The sequence below is a fragment of the Canis aureus genome, chromosome 1, assembly GCF_053574225.1.
Source record: "Canis aureus isolate CA01 chromosome 1, VMU_Caureus_v.1.0, whole genome shotgun sequence".
Lineage (NCBI taxonomy): Eukaryota > Metazoa > Chordata > Mammalia > Carnivora > Canidae > Canis > Canis aureus.
This window is the reverse complement of record NC_135611.1, coordinates 70908150-70925001: the sequence shown is the minus strand read 5'-3', so window position 1 is coordinate 70925001 and position 16852 is coordinate 70908150. Positions and strand designations below refer to the sequence as shown.

Genomic DNA, 16852 nt, shown 5'->3' with positions numbered 1-16852 from the left:
CAAGGTGCTCTAATGGGATGCTTCTGAATCAACAAATATAACTAAGAGTAGATTAAGCTATGTTATTTATCATCGTATATAATAAGTCTGAGGTAGGGAGTTTCCCCAGTGGGACAGGTCAGCAGCTCAACAACACCAAGGAGTTAGATTTTCTCCATCCTTCTGTTCTGCCAGGCTCATAGTCACAATAAGAGAGAGCAGCTCTAGGCATTATGTCCTTTTCACATATAACAAAGAGTAAAGAACAGAGGTGGGAAATGGCAGATCCCTTCTCAATCCCTTTTTAGATATAAGAAAAAATGTTCCCAGGAGTCCTCCAGAATACTTCCCTCAGGGAAGATCTGCACCAAGAGCCTATTGCTACACTAATCATTGGCAGGAGAATGGAATTACAGTGCATGATTTAAGATTAATCAAGTTTGAGGCTAGAAGGGGGCCCAGCTTCCCCTGGCCCATACAGGCACCTGATACCATAACAAAACACAGGTTCTGGGGGAAAATGTAAGAGGAAAAGGAAGGGCTATGAGACAAGCAGCTGGGTGCCAGGCAAAACTTCCTGGAGGATTGTCCAGTTCAGAGTTCTCTGAGCTCCAGGCCTTAAATGAAAACAAACAAATGAAACAAAACCTCAACATGTCCAGAACTGATTTCATGATTCTCATCAAAATGGTCTCTTACAGTGCTCCATTTCCTTGGAATGCACCACCATGGCAGCTGCACAAGCCAGAAATATAGGAGTCATCATACCCTCTTCTTTTTCCTCAACACCCGTACCTACTGCGTCACCAAGTCCTGTTGATACAACCTCCAGAATAGCTCTTGAATCTACTGATCCCTTCCCCTCCACTGCCACCATTCTAATTCAAGTCACATGCATCAACTCTTCCCTGGAGCTCTGCGACAATCTTTTGCTTGGTCTCCTTGCATTTACTCCGACCTGCCTCCTATCTAGTCCTTCACATTGCAGCTGTGGCATTTTAAAATACATGGCTTAAGCTTAAAATTTGCTTCCCGCTACTCTTAGAATAAAGACCAAGGTAAGGGTCTCCGCCAGCTCTTTGCAATTCAGTTACAACGGTTTCCTTTGAGCGTTAATGGCTTGTGCTCCATCCCACCTCAAGACCTCTGTACTTGAGGTTGCCCCTGCCCCCGCCATTCCTCGTGTCTCAGTTTAACCGTCACTTCGAGGGAAAGCCTTTCCAGGCCTCCTAATTAGGTCAGGTCCCTCTGCTTCGGGCGCGTAAAAAAGTCCGTGCCTTCTGTTTAGGGCGCTTTTCTGTCTGCAGACTAAGATTGATGAGAACACGGAGCTCGCATCCCTTACAGCACAACCCCTTACAACCCCACTGCGTAGTTGAACGGCTGGAGGAATATACACACTTCCAAGAGTGGCCCGCAAGGACTGCATCCCGTGTCCCGGAAAGAGGACGGGTAACAGCCGGAGCCCGCCCGCACAGCCCGGCAGCCCGCACGACCGGCAGCCCGCACCCCCAGCCCCGCGGCTCCTCCCGGTAGCCCCGCCCCTGCGCCCCGCCCCTGCGCCCCGCCCCTCTCTGCTGAGCCTGGGGGAGGGGCATAGAGGTCGCGTGACGTGACAGCAGCCCGCCGTTGATTGGGCTTCCAGGGACGCCGGCTAGGGGAGGGGGCGTGTCCTCCTGTGCTGATTGGCTGCCGAGGGGCGCCGGGGTGGGCGGTGGCGGCGGCGGCGCGGCGGCGGCGGCGGCGGCGCGGGGGCAGGTGCCGAGGGGGACGGGACCCCGCAGGGCAGGGCAGGGCAGGGAGGGCGGCAGCGGCGGGCGGGATGGGTCCTCGCCGCCGGCTTTGCTGAGACTCGCTCGCGTGGGCTGCCGGCCGCAGGCCCGCAGTGGCCGCGGGGCATGAAGGGCGTTCTGGGAAGTCCCGTGGCCGCGGCCGCCGCCGGCGCCGCGATGCAGGAGAGTTTCGGCTGCGTCGTGGCCAACCGCTTCCACCAGCTGCTGGACGACGAGTCGGACCCGTTCGACATCCTGCGTGAGGCCGAGCACAGGCGCCAGCAACAGCTGCAGCGCAAGAGGCGCGACGAGGCGGCGGCGGCTGCCGGGGCCGGCAACCGCGGCGGCAGGAGCCCGGCCGGGGCCTCGGGCCACAGACCTGGCGCGGGTGGCGGCCGGAGGGAGTCCCAGAAGGAGCGCAAGAGCCTCCCGGGCCCCGGCGCGCCGCAGCCGGACAGCCCCGGGGTCGGCCCGCCGCCCCCTGGTACGCGCGCCCCGCCCGGCACCTGGGCGCCCCCGGATAGGCGCGGGGGTCGGGGGGCAGGACAAGGGGGTCACGGAGGTCATCGCTCTTGGCCGCCTCCCGACCTCCGCTGCGAGACCGGGGCCTGGGGGTCCTGGTCCAGAGGGAAGGGGCCTTGTGGCGTTGGAAGGTAGGAGAAGAGGACGGGAGGGGGCGTCACGCCCCTCGCGGGGGTGGAGGGGAGCGGGCGTGGAGCGAGGGTCTCAGCGTTCTGGAGCTGAGCCCTTACAAGTTGGGCAAAGTTGAGTCACACGGCTCGGGCGGTGCGTGTGGCGGAGGTGACCCCGGCGAGCTCAGAGGTAGAGCGTGCGGAGTCCGACTCCGTCCCCCAGCCGGACCTCTGTCTGCAGGATGCCGGTCGGGAGGCCGCAAGGGAAGCGTGGTGGGGAGGGGAAGGCAGGAGGGCGCACCCGGCCGCGGGGTGCTGGAGCCGAGGCCTAGGTGACCGCGGGGAAGGGCTGTGACGTCAGGGCCAGGAGCGGAGTGCGGCGGGGACGGCCGCGGGGTCCCCGGCTGCGTGCGGGCCGCGCCTTCACCCCACCCCGGCACCCTCCCGCAACCGGCCGGTCGTTGTCCAGTGCAGCATGTAGTGTCCTTGGGATATGTAACCTGTCCTTAACTCGGGCTGCTTCAAGAAAAGCGTTTGTAACCTTTCACCTTTTCAACAAGCACAAAGTTCCCCACACCGCGTGTACCAGAGACCCCGGTCCGCATCTATCAGGGAGGGTGCTCAGGACTCGCTTGTCACCTGAACTGCATCAGCCCGTAGTCTGCAGGACTCCACCTGTGTTCCATCTGTATTCCTAAAATAAGGCGGTGATGCTGAGTGAGGCTTGCTTAATGAAAGTATTAAGGTTAAGATGTGTCGTCCGACCGCTCAGCCGTTGTTGGGCAGCGTATTCAACTCGCTTCTCTGGCTCGTTCCTTGCTCATGACAGCTGTGCTCCCAGCTGAGGTTACAACTCCTGACTTAAGGGTTGGGTCTTTGACTCGGGCAGGCTAGGTAGTATTTACCTGTAAAACTTCAGTCCAACAGTATCGCTTGTGAATCAGAAAATTCACTACAATAAAGATGTTGGAAACTATTTTAAATGCTTCTGGATATCTCAAGACCCCCATGCTGGTAGGGCCAGTACGTTTATGGGCCTATTTAAGGTGAATGAAGCTTGAGATACATTGTACATTTTGTGTTCTCATTTTTCTCATAAATCTATTTAGATAAACATAGTAATGAAAAAACTGAGGAAGGCTCAGCTTTTCCTCTCCCTTTTTAACAACTGAAAACAATGTGTTTTATCCTTTAGAATAGTGTGAAACTCCATTTAGTGCTATCTGTTAATACATTGCTTTTTAACCTTTTTAATGTTGAAAATCATGCATTATTATAAGAATTTTGAACGGTTCCCTAAATGTATGAAGTAAAGTAAAATTATCCTGTTTTTCTTACTTGTTAACACTTTGCATTTATGTACATACAGAACTATTTCTTTTTTTCTAATTTAAATGATATATGAGCTGAGTTGCAATCTGCTTTCCCTTAGCATTGTAATCTGGGTTTACTAACTTTTCTGTCAGTTGTTCATGATCCAGATGATCTGGCTTTTGAGATCCATATTAAAAATCTTTAGTTAATTTTGTAGTTAAAATGGAAATTTTGTCATTTGTCAATTCTTTTTCAGGCCTGTGTTCAGTTCATTAATTTACATTCATGTAGTTACTGTACTAAATTTTTAGAGAGCTACTCTCTCAAGGTTTTGTAGCCCTAATTGATATGGATTGTGCTTTTCTAACATTCAGAATTTTTAATTTAGAGTCTTATAAGTGAATGCTCAGTATGGACAGGAATCAAAGTCAAAACATATTTGACATATATTGGAAACATTTTTGGATACGGATGTGGAAAGCGTAAGATTTTCCCATAGAAACAGGTTTTTAACGTCCTTCACTATTGAACAACATATATAGACTGTACCCAAGCCTTGTTCGATAAATTCATTCTTGAAATTCATAGAGGCTATTTAAGCTTTGCTCTTCCTAACCTTTCAGAACTACTGTCCTTGAGTCAGAGCTCAACTTTATTTTGTAGAACATCTCACTGTAAATTTTATTATACTCTGTCCCTTCATATGGGCTTGGGTATAGGTCAGTGCTTAGACAACATGTGCCAGCCTTTTATTGGAAAGAGCTAGAGAAATTCAGTGTTTGCATTATCCACTTGGTGCTGCTGACCCAGCACAGAAACAGTCGGTTCAGCTGCAGTCTTGATCTCTTAGCACTAGATTGTGGGGGAAAAAACTGGACCCCTTTTAATCTTTGGGTGGTGGGGAGAGAATGAAATGTTCACAGTGTACTTATAATTCTAATAAGTAGAATAATACTTAATACAGTTATACTTAATGGTTTTTAATTTATGTACCAAAACTTGGGAAGAAGTTTTAGTACAAAGTATGCACTAAATGTCATTTTAAATTTTGAATGGTGAATTCCAAATTTAATTTAATTAAAAAAAATAACCTTGAGGAAGCAAATAGGGTGGGATAAGCTCTTAAGTAATTCTGTAGTTGAGTGGAAATATTAAGATTTTAAAAAATAAGTTATAATGAAGAACTTTGAAGCAGCATTAAAAAAACTTTTTACATTGAGGGAAAAGTATTGAAAAGTAGAGTTTAGACTATTGTCATAGTCTGTTTTCAACTTGTTAGATAATTAACTTTCATAATAACATTTTCTACCTAACATTTCAAATTTGATCTCTTTTGGTAATGTACGTGCCCTCAGATTTGGCATTGCAGACTCCTGGGATAAGTGTCAATCTCTTTTTTGCTTCTGTGAGAGGGGCAGGATCTATTTATGACAGCATCTTTCCCATATCCTCAACATGTCATTAGCTCAAATTGTGACATCAGTACAGGATCCAAATTGGACTTAAGCATTTCTAGGTTGTGGGACAATGACTTAAGATTGAACTTAGATTTATTGTATAACTTTTCACATTTGAAAAAAATAGTTTGTTAACTAACAGGTAATAAGTTGCACAATTTTATGTTAGTGGTGTCACAGACTTGATTTTTGCTTTAAAATGGGACCGGTAAGGTATTGGAACTATGTTAATACTTACCTGTGCCCAGTAAAAAGTTCAGATAGGAAATATTTGGTAGGAAAAACAGAAAAATATGTATAAACATATATTCCTTAAGAGTCATGTGTTATCTAAGTAAGAAAGGAATCCGGGAATTTAAAAAATACCCATTAATTCAAATACATTTAATATTTTTATAGCCATACAACGAATGTGAAGGGTAAGTTATACCAAGGAAAATTGAAGCTACTATAATAAAAATAATGTGTCCTGTTTGAGATGGAGACCTTTCAAATGTATATAGAGAAAAATAAACACATTTTTGGAAGATGATTTAAGAAGTGACAAAGTTCTTCATTACTGAATTTATCGAGTATTGGCTGCCCTCAGAAATAGAATCTACTTAAAAATTTTAAAGCACCAAAAGCAGAGAGGAGTAAAGAGAGAAAAAGAGACTGAAGCCTGTAGTGGACCCAGCTGAGTGCTGGCTTCTGCGAAGGAGAGATGCCCCTTCGAGTGCTGACTGGCCCTCGTATGAGTTGGCAAATAGCAGTTTGGCCTCCTATTGAGAAGTATGATCATAAATGTATGAAACCAAAAAAAAAAAAGTAAATAAATAAATGTATAAAACCCATCAAAGAGAAGGAGAGCAGGAAAATCTGTTTTCAAACAAAAAAGATGATAGTAGTATAGACTATTTAGAAACTAAAACCTTAATAGCCAATGATGAATCCTAGTTCATTTAAAGAACAATCTGCAATATAGTGTCTGTCCTTTAACTTTTCTGTATGGTGCTTAACTACGACATTTTAATAAAGTAGTTTCTGTCAAAAACAATTTAGCAAACATGAACTGTCACACTTATTGTGAGATACCTGTATGTTAGTTGGTATAATTTATATTGCCTAGGACAGAAGAGAAAGAGAACATAAGTATCTTAAAAGTTTTTTTAGGAAGTACAGTTGACCCTTGAGCAATGTGGGAATTAGGGACACCACCCTCCTGTGCAGGCAAAAATCCACATAACTTTTGACTTCCTCAGAATTTACCTAATACCCTACTGTTGAGTGAAAGCCTATGGATAACAGTCAATTAACATGTATTTTGTGAATGTGTTGTGTATTGTATTCTTACAGCAGATAAGCTAGAGAAGACAAAACACATTTACACTACTGTATCTCAAAAAATCCATGTACACATGGCCTGCACACCTCAATCATAGTGTTGTTCAAGGCTCAACTGTAGTTGCTTTGGGCCGTGACAGCATCTACAACTTCTTTGAATGTTTTCAAACTTCCCAGATTTTCCTATGACTTTAACTTCTAGAAAAGTAGAATTTAAAACTCTCTCTGGACAGTAAATGTACTGTCATGGACCCGGTGTCCCAGCTCTCCCTTCTGATTTGTCGCCAGCAGGCCAGAAGCGAGCTCCCAGAAGAGGGGAGCAACAGGGATGGAATGACAGCCGGGGGACAGAGGTGACGCTTGACAGAGCAGAGCGGAGATCCTACAGGGAATATCGACCCTATGAGACTGAGAGACAGGCCGACTTGACACCTGAGAAGTTCACAGATGAAAAGTACGTACTGCAGGGAATGGGGAGCCAGAGGGTTTTCAGAGAACTGCTAGCATTTGCAACCTCTTCATGATGCCAGTCCTGGGAATATTTTGCCAATTTTAGTTGGGAGTTTATGTGACATGGAAGGAAATGGTCGTATGGTGAAAAATAAATTATTTATTGGTAACTGAGCAAAGACTCCCTAAAAAACTGCACAGGAGTCTGGGAAACTGGTTACATTTTGTTTTGCAGTGTAGGCTAGGGATATAATTATGGTTTTGATTTAACATTACTGATTTAGACTACTAAAAATGTAAACAAGTTTCTGGGCCTATGGTTGGTTAGGTCAGTTGGCTCTCATGATGACAGACATTTTAAGAAAAACTGATACAGTGTGTGACACCAATTCCTGGCTCCCATACCTTCCTCTAGAAAGTGCTGTAACCTGGCAGGTGGTGCCGGCATGTGGAGCTGGACTCCTGAGTGATGGGGCTGCATGCAGGCTGTGTGTGCCTACCTGTACTCGCAGAGCAGTCCTCGGGGTCTTATGCTTGGTACTACCATGGCAGGGGCTTGCTGCCTGAAGTTTTTAATTATTCAACCTGCACAACACTGAATTTAGATTAAGCAAGCAACTTGTGAATCTCGTTTAAAGCAAAGTAGGTAAAAAAAAGTCTAGGGAGACTAGAACCGTGTATGTGGACTCTATCAGCTGTCAACAGTTTCATGTCAAGGGAGCCATTATTCCCAAAGTCTTTCAACTTCTTGACTATTCATTCCATTTCTGATCCTGGCTACAAGTTTTATTCAAAGGATAAGGCTTTGTAAAACCATGTTCATTAAACTGCCCTACCACAAAAAAGTACAAAAATCCAGCAGAGAATAAGTAGCTCAGTCTGGGAGGGCTGAGGCAGGTGATGACTTTCACAGATCCAGACCCTAGAAGTCACATATTCAGAACATGAAGATGGTGTATCTGCCACCATGTCAGAGGGTAAGGGAAAAGAAAGGCTTAATTCTGCAATTTTTGGTGATTTCTTCAATTTTGCTGTGTAATGGCCATCGTCTGCTTGCTTACAAAAAAAGTTTTTGGATCAGAGCTATTTATTTGGGGAAACCTATGTGTATTTTTTTTTCTCACTTCAGGGATTTATTCTGTGGAAATAAGGAAATTATAGCTCAAAAGCACAAATTCATGTTTCCAGCTTTTTTTAGTAGCAAAACTGTGAATCTTTAAAAAGGATGAATATATATGAACACAAAATGATACCTATTAAGTGAAATCATACATGTATGCAGAGGTAGGGTGGGATATGGGATTATGGAGGGGTTTTTCTTTTTTCTTTAAAAATAATTTCAGATTTATAGAAAGTTGCAAGAATTATACAAAGAATTCCCATATACCCTCATCCAAATTCCCTAAATGTTAACATTTGCTTTATCCTACTCTCCCTTTCTCTTTCTGTCTCTTTCCCTTCCCTTACACACACACACACACACACACACACACACACACACACACCCTTTTTGACATTTAGGAGTAAGGTGCAGAAATATCTCTTTATCTCTAAATACTTTAAATGTATTTCCTAAAAACATGGTACAGTTATCAAACTCATTAACAGTGATACAATACTGTTACCTAATTATCTAAATCATGTAATCTACAGAGTACTCCACATTTCACCAATTGTCCCATCCCTTTTAGCAAAAGAAAAAAAAAAAGCGTGGTTCAGAATGAAGTCCGAGAATGTGCACTGCATTTAGTCGTCTTCAGCGTAGACCAGCTCTTTAGTCTTCCTTTATCTTTTATGACTTTGACATTTTGGAAGAGTGTGAGCCAGTTATTTTGTAGAACAGCCCAGAATTTGAGTTTGTCTGGTGTTTCTTCATGGAATGATACTCACTTTGGCAGGAATACCACAGAAGTGATGTCTTGTGTCCTCAGTGTATTACGTTAGGTATATGTAGGGAATTATTACCTTCAAGGAAATTATTATTATTTTTAAATATTTATTTATGTATTCAGAGAGAGAGAGGCAGAGACACAGGCAGAGGGAGAAGCAGGCTCCATGCAGGGAGCCCGACGTGGGACCCAATCCTGGGTCCCCAGGATCACACCCCGGGCTGCAGGCGACGCTAAACTGCTGCGCCATCGGGGCTGCCCGGAAATTATTATTTTTAAAAAAGATTTTACTTATTCACGAGAGAGAGACAGAGAGAGGCAGAGACACAGGCAGAGAGAGAAACAGGGTTCTGGGATAGAGTCCCACATCGGGCTCCGCACAGGGAGCTTGCTTCTCTCTCTGCTTGTGTCTCTGCCTCTCTCTCTGTGTCTCTCTCATGAATAAATAAAATCTTAAAAAAGGAAAAGATATTTTCCTTAATTTCTTAAAAAGTACTCTTCTATTAATAAAGATCAATAAAACAATTTGGGCAGTTTAGAAAATAATACAATTATAAAGAAAATTAAAACTACTTAACTTCCCATCTAAGATAATTACTCTTGACACTTGGCCTAATTTTTTCCTTTTTTTCTTATACACAGATATACTAAATATTAAGATGATAATACACATGTACTGAGTCCTTCATATTCTTTCAATTCTTCTTGCCAGGGCAGAGTGTTTTCCATGTTCTTAACAATGTTTTGTAAACATTTTTTATGGTTCTATTATGTTGTGTTGTTGATGCAGTACAGTGTAATCATTCCCTTAGTATTGGACCTTTACTAGATGTGAGTTCTAGAAGTGGGAACTTCAGTTAGGGCCATGAACCAGTGGTTCTCAGCTGGGCATCCTGTATCCTAGGATCCAGTTTGGGCATCATGTATCCTAGGATGCAGTTGTTACAGTGAAAGTTTCGATGGATACTTGTAATGTGAAAACAAATTGGAGTAAGGGGGGGGATCTTTTGATACATAATAACCAATCCCTGTCCTAGTAACCTGTCCGTTTACTCTGTCAGTAATAATCTATAGGAGCATTTCTTTTTTTATATTTCTTTATTTTTTTTAAGATTTTATTTATTTATTTGAGACAGATACTGAGAGAAAACATGAGCAAGGGGAAGGGCAGAAAGAGAGAGAGAAGGAGACTCCCCCCACTGAGCAGGGAGCCCGATGCGGGCTTGATCCTAGGACCCTGAGCCATCGGCAGATGCTTAACTGAGCCACCCAGGCACCCCTATGAAAGCATTTCTCATAACTCTTTCTTCAGATTTGAATATGATAGATTGAACTTTCATCTTTGCTTATTTAATAGTGAGAAATTGTGTCACCTTGCATTTTCTATGATACGTATACATGTTAGAATTATAGCATCTTGAAAATCTTTTTTTTTTTTTTTTTTTTTAAGAGAGCATGCATGCATGCCTGGGAGGGACAAAGGGAGAGAATCTTTTTTTTAAATTTTTTTTATTTATTCATAAGAGATAGAGAGGCAGAGACACAAGCAGAGGGAGAAACAGGCTCACCGAAGGGAGCCCAATGTGGGACTTGACCCCAGAACCCCGGGATTACGCCCTAAGCTGGAGGCAGACACCCAACTTCTGAGCACATCACACATCCAGCACAGAGCCGGTCACAGGGCTCAGTCTCACAACCCTGAGATCATGACCTGAGCTGAAATCAAGAGTTGGATGCTTAAATGGCTGAGCCACCCAGGTGCCCCTAGAATCTTGATAATCTTAACAGAGTATCTAATTCAGTCCTCTCCATGTTTATGAATAAGGGAACAAAGACCCAGAGTTGCCGTGATGAGTACTCTGGTCACAGCCAGCTCACATGGATTTTTTTATTCCACTAAGGCAGAACATGTGTGTTCACATAGAAGCAGTGTCATAAATGGTGCCGAGAGTAGCTTCCATGTGGTTCAGGTGCAGAGCTTAGCCACATCACTTGCGCATAGTCTGGGAGTGCAATTACTGTTTTTAATGCAGTAGGAGTTTTTCTTTAGGCTCCAAATAATGAGTTTAAGTGAATCTTTGAACATGGGCTATTAGGAAATTAGTCTATCTGGGTATCTTTTGACTCTCTGGCTTTTCCTGAAAGTTTACTGCTGGTCATTCAAAGTCAGTTCAAGTTCTGAGAGAATCACTTACTCAGATGTTTAATTTTTTTTCCTCCTCATAAGGGAAACATTTTTAAAAATTGGGGTAAGATATACATAACATAAAATTTACCATTTTAACCACTTATAAATGCACGATAGTGCAGTGGCATTAAGTACATTCACATTGTTGTGCAACCATTACCACAATCCATCTCAGAACATTTTTATCTTCCCAAAGTGAAACTGTACCCATTAAATGCTAACCCTCCTTCTCTCTTCCATGAACTTCGGTCCCTTTACCTGTAAAACAGGTACTCATGTCTACTTGCTAGGGTTGCCACCAGAGAGTGGCTTACAGGGATGTACAACAGGATTCTTCACTGAAATGTTATTTTCCTTACTTTTACTTGTGAGTACATCACAAAGCTTCCTTAAGCAGAGTACAGGATTTCTCCACGCTCACTAACCTGTTAAAAAAAAAAAAAAATGTTTTAATGTTCCAATTTTTAGTATATATGCTGCCAACATGAGCACAAAGAAGATATATTTTATAACCAAAAGAATATAAAGAAGCAACTGAGAATATATTTAATTGAGGGTGGGGGTGTGTGTAACCTGTAGAATAAAGAAAAAAGTAGTTTAAGGGATTAAAATATCACACAAGGGCTATTTCAGGGTCAATCACTGTTATATTTCAAATGACTTTGTATTTTGCTGGTATCTGATCTAGATTACATGTAAATTCAGACCTATTCTGACTGTTGGCATTCTTTTCACGTGTTATGGTATTTCACTTCCCCTCAATATTTAGATTTTTTTTCATTTATGGCCCTGTTCAACTTCCTTGTTAAAGAATGTATTGTTACTTGAATTGTGTCATTGTTTTAGAACTCTCCTTCAGATATTTATCATATGTGTAATAGATTTTACAACAATCTCTATTTAAAATTTTTGTTTTGGAGTGCCTGGGTGGCTCAGTTGGTTAAGTGTCTTGACTCTTGATTTCATATCAGGTCATGATTTCAGGATGATGAGATCAAGCTCTGAGTGGGCTCCACAGTCAGTGGGAAGTCTGCTTGAGATTCTCTGCCTCTCCCTCTGCCCTTCCCTGCTAAGTGCACATGTGTTCACGCACACATATTCTCTCTCTCTCAAATACATAAACCTTAAAAAAAAAAAAAAAGAATAGAAATTTTGTTTTGCTCAGGGGTGGAGGGAGGTTGGAGACAGAAAAGCCAACTTGGAGAATGTATTTAGGATGATGTTTCTAGTAAGAGACTTGCATAAAGTTAATAAGTGGTGCTTCTGTATTTTTTTTTCTTTTCCAATAGGAGAATGAGTTTTGTATCTTTTTCCCCACATCATATAGTAGCTTTTTAATGTAACATTTTCAGCCATAGCAGTAGACAGGAACATACCTCTGGTTTTGGTGTTTGAACCACTAATGCCACTAGAGTTCAATGAGTAATTCTTCATGATTTTAAATATTTTTAAAGCCTTGACAAATTAAAAAATACAATTTTTAAAAAAGATTTTATTTATTTATTCATGAGACACACGGAGAAAGAGAGGCAGAGACATAGGCAGAGGGAGAAGCAGACTCCCTGCAGGGAGTCCGATGTGGGACTTGATCCTGGGCCCCAGGATCACTCCCTGAGCCATAGGCAGACACTCAACCACTGAGCTACCCAGGCGTCCCTAAAAAATAAATTTTATCTTATTAAAGTAATATTGTAATGATGAAAAGATGGAATCCTTCCTGCAGTAGCTTCAAGCCTAATGGAGGAAAGGCTGGCCCTCATAAAAATTAACAGTGGCCAGAGACAGAGCCAAGAAGAGGTGTGAGAAGAGGGTAGGCAGTCAGGCCATGGCACCAGTGGCAGAGGAAGAAGGGAAGATTGTAGAAGACACTTGGTTCTTGGCTTAGGTACTTTTTCATGCTGTAAGTTAGGGACCATAAGAGGAGCAGGGGGTCAGCATTGGTCATGTATCTGCAGGGCCAGGGCATAGACAGAGGGTATGTCCAGGAAGAACTGGCTTTGTGGCCTAGGATCAGAGACTACGATGAAAGATGTAAGATCACGTAGCAATAGCATAGAGATGAGGACAATGTGTGCCTAGAATGGGAGTCAGGCATGCAGGGTCACGTAAGGACAATCCGATATCCAGAAGAACGAGGGAGGCAGCTGTGTGTGAAGCACGGAGACTAGTTAAATGAAAGAGGCAAGATACGGAACTGGTCCTTTCTTGTGACTCTGGAGGTGCCTACCTCTGGGAAGTGGAATTGGGTAGCTAGGGAGCAAGGGAAGTAGCTTGTGAATGTGTACTCTGTTTCAGTATGACCTGTTACAAAAATACTTTTTAAGGACAGGCAGGGAAGGAGAAGCCAGAGAGGTCAGAGGAAGATGAATGGTCACTGGTTTCAAATGATGAATGGGGTCAAATGACGTAAAGACAAAAGTTGTTGTTGGCCTTAACAACAAAGCGCTTCAGCTGTCCTTGGAAGGTCCTGTAGGGCAGCGGGGGTAGAGTTGAGGTGGTTACAGGTTCATGTTTTCAGCCCCTGTGTCACTGATGGGTTGTTTGGGAGAGGGAGATTTGGGAGGGTGCGTAACTTGAAGTTTAATTATTTCTGTTGTACAAAACATTCCAAATTTAACTTAAATACTGAATATTAGGGCTGGAATGAATCTTAGAGTTTATCTAACCTCCTCATTTTATAAGTGAGGAAACCAGATCCAGAGGGGAAAAAGGGATGTCTTTCCACAGGTTAGTGTGAGACCTGCCCAGGACTTGGTTCTCTGATCTGGCTCCCTCACCTCACAGCTATACAACTGTGGGCAAATTATCTACCTCCTTTGTGCCTCAGTTTCCTTATCTGTGGACAGTAGTTGTATACTATAGTTCTGTTTGTGAGAATTAATTCCTGTATGTGGACTACTCAGAACAGTGCCTCAGGTGAAATTTAACAGTTACTTTATTACTCCAGCCACCATTCTTTCCAATGTATTACAGCCATCATGTCTTTCTAGAATTTTTTTTCTGAAAAAAAGCCTTAGCCCTTAATCCAGTTCACCGCTTTTGATTATGCCCCTCTCTTCCTAGACCCATTGACAGGTTTGATCGGGACAGACCACTGAGAGGCCGTGGAGGCCCCAGAGGGGCCATGCGAAGCCGAGGCAGAGGTGGCCCCGGGAACAGAGCTTTTGACGGTTTTGACCAGAGAGGAAAACGAGATTTCGAGAGGTATGGTGGGAATGAGAAAATGTCAGTTCCTCTGTAACTGCCATTTTTGCTTCGTGATCTTGATAATACATGGTATGAATCTGTTTGCTATGTGTTAATATTCATTGTACTCTTATTCCTGAGGGAGCTGATTCTGGGACAGCTTTTTTGACCAACTTCTCTGATTTGGAACTACCTTCCAGTTTAAGGGAATATTCTTTCTTTCTCTAGAGCAATCAGAACTGAAGACAACATGGGTGGATGTGGAGTTCGAACCTGGGGATCAGGTAAAGATACCAGGTATGGTGCAAATGTGTGCCTTCTGTGAACCTATAGCTAAGTGGAAATCTCCGGATCTTTATTTTCCTTTTCTTTTTTTCTTTTTTTTTTTTATTTTTATTTATTTATGATAGTCACAGAGAGAGAGAGAGAGAGGCAGAGACACAGGCAGAGAGAGAAGCAGGCTCCATGCACCGGGAGCCCGACGTGGGATTCAATCCCGGGTCTCCAGGATCGCGCCCTGGGCCAAAGGCAGGCGCCAAACTGCTGCGCCACCCAGGGATCCCCTATTTTCCTTTTCTTGAAAAGTATATCCTCTGTTGTGCTTGCAGCATCTTTGTGCTTGCGAGCCATTAAATAGAGATTCACTTTAGGCTTTTGTTTAGTGAGATGACTTGTTTATTTTATTTTATTTATTTATTTATTTTTTATTTTATGATAGTCACAGAGAGAGAGAGAGAGAGAGAGAGAGAGGCAGAGACACAGGCAGAGGGAGAAGCAGGCTCCATGCACCGGGAGCCCGACGTGGGATTCGATCCTGGGTCTCCAGGATCGCGCCCTGGGCCAAAGGCAGGCGCTATACCGCTGCGCCACCCAGGGATCCCGAGATGACTTGTTTAAAGCATGGTTGTTATGTTGCAATTAGATTTGAAAACTACTTTTTAAAGTTCTTTTATCATATTTTAGCCAGACAAATTTGTATTTGCTCACGCCCCAGTACATGGCACTGTACATTTGCATAGGCCTCAATGCTTTCTAAATTACTGAATATTCTATATTTTCCTGTGACCTTCCCAAGTTCTTATATACATTGCATCTTGATTTTATGAAATCATTTGCAGGCCCAAGCTCAATGACAAGTTTCGCCAAAGGTTCAAATTTGACATTTTTCTGAGGCTTCTTGGTGTCTCAGATCTGTGCCAGTTTTGCTACTTAGAGGAGGTACTTGGTTCTGTTGCTTCTGTCATTTCCTAGCCACAGGGACAATGCCTTCCTGCATAGAATAGTCAGCAAGTACTTCAGGGCCCTGCCTATGTTGTAGGGCAGGCTTTCTACAAGTTTGAAGGCTTGAGAGAATCCAGGCTTCTGCTTTTCTTCTTCTGAAGAACATAAGCTTTTTACATAAACTGGTTTTCCTGAAACTTGTCCTTAAAGACAATAGTATACAAAACAATACCAAATGTAATATTGCATGTGCTACCACTGCGTATCTGTGTTGTTCTTGAAAGGAAGAAGAAACTTGCTTAATGTTTCTCAGTATAGGGCTTCATAGGATCTTGATTATGAATCTTTTGATTTTGTTTTATTTTACTTTGAAAGTATATATCTTATAAAGTAATACCTCTGAGTCACCTGATTTACTACCTTATTTGATACAGCCACTCCAGGGGCACCTGGGTGGGTCAGCCAGTTAAGTGCCTGACTCTTGGTTTCAGGTCAGGTTGTGATCTCAGGTTCCTGGCATGGAGTCCTGTGTCTGGCTCTGTGCTCAGCAGAGTCTGCTTGTGGGTTCTCTCCTTCTTCCTCTGACCCTCCCTACCCCCCACCCCCACCCCTCCCGCTTGTGCTTTCCCTCAATCTCTGTCAAAAAAAAAATTTAATTAAAATACTACCACTCCATTTCAGTTTGCATTGGAACTTAAAAATAATTTTGGCTGAAAGTGATTATGTTCCCTAAGGGGTCAGCATTGGTCTTATCACATGAAGAGGTAACCAGGTGCCAGGGGTGCCTCTGGTGGACTGGCATGTCCCAATGCTAAAATGACACACATCACATGTTATTTTGAGTTGTCTGTGAGTTATTAAGTCAAACCTCTGAGGCGGCAATAATTTGTAATTTAAAGATTTTTGGAGAGTAAGACTTGGATTTCTTTTTTTTTTAATTTTAAGATTTTATTTATTATTTGAGAGAGAGAATGAGCTGTGGGGAGGGGTGGAAGGAGAGAGAGAGAAGCAGATTCCGTGCTGAGTGGGAAGCCCAACAGGGGCTAGATCCCAGGACCTGGAGATCATGACCTGAGCAGATGGCAGGTACTTGACCGACTGAGCCACCCAACTGCCCCAAGACTTGGATTTCTTATTTAACAAATGCAGATATGGATTTTGATCATGAAAACAGTATAGTACACTGGGGTTATATGCTGCCTTTGATTAATGAGAAAAGAGCAGAGGTGAGCCTAATGTAATAAGGCTGTTCATGGCTGGCAAGGCCAAACACTGTGTTGAAAGTTTGGGGGTTTTGGGGCACCTGGGTGGCTTAGTTGTTGAGTGTCCAACTTTTGGATTCAGCTCAGGTAGTGGGGAGCCTGCTTGAGGTTCTGTCCCTCTGCCCCTCTGCCCCTCTGTCTCTGTCTCTAAAATAAATAAATTCTTAAAAAAACTAAAG

General features: G+C 43.2%; 1 protein-coding gene across 2 annotated transcripts in view; it reads left to right on the top strand.

The window, feature by feature from the left end:
* Positions 1-1785: 1785 nt before the first annotated feature.
* The window catches only part of HABP4 (hyaluronan binding protein 4), a 43002-nt gene continuing 27935 nt past the window's right edge, over positions 1786-16852 (top strand). Inside the window, exons 1-4 of one of the 2 annotated variants that reach the window (XM_077903518.1) lie at positions 1786-2235; positions 6769-6931; positions 14068-14208; positions 14419-14487. In XM_077903518.1, the coding sequence (XP_077759644.1) occupies positions 1878-2235; positions 6769-6931; positions 14068-14208; positions 14419-14487 (731 nt within the window). In that variant the 5' untranslated portion in view covers positions 1786-1877. Of the gene's footprint in view, positions 2236-6765; positions 6932-14067; positions 14209-14418; positions 14488-16852 lie in introns of both variants that reach the window. The other variant, XM_077903515.1, reaches the window with a different exon arrangement.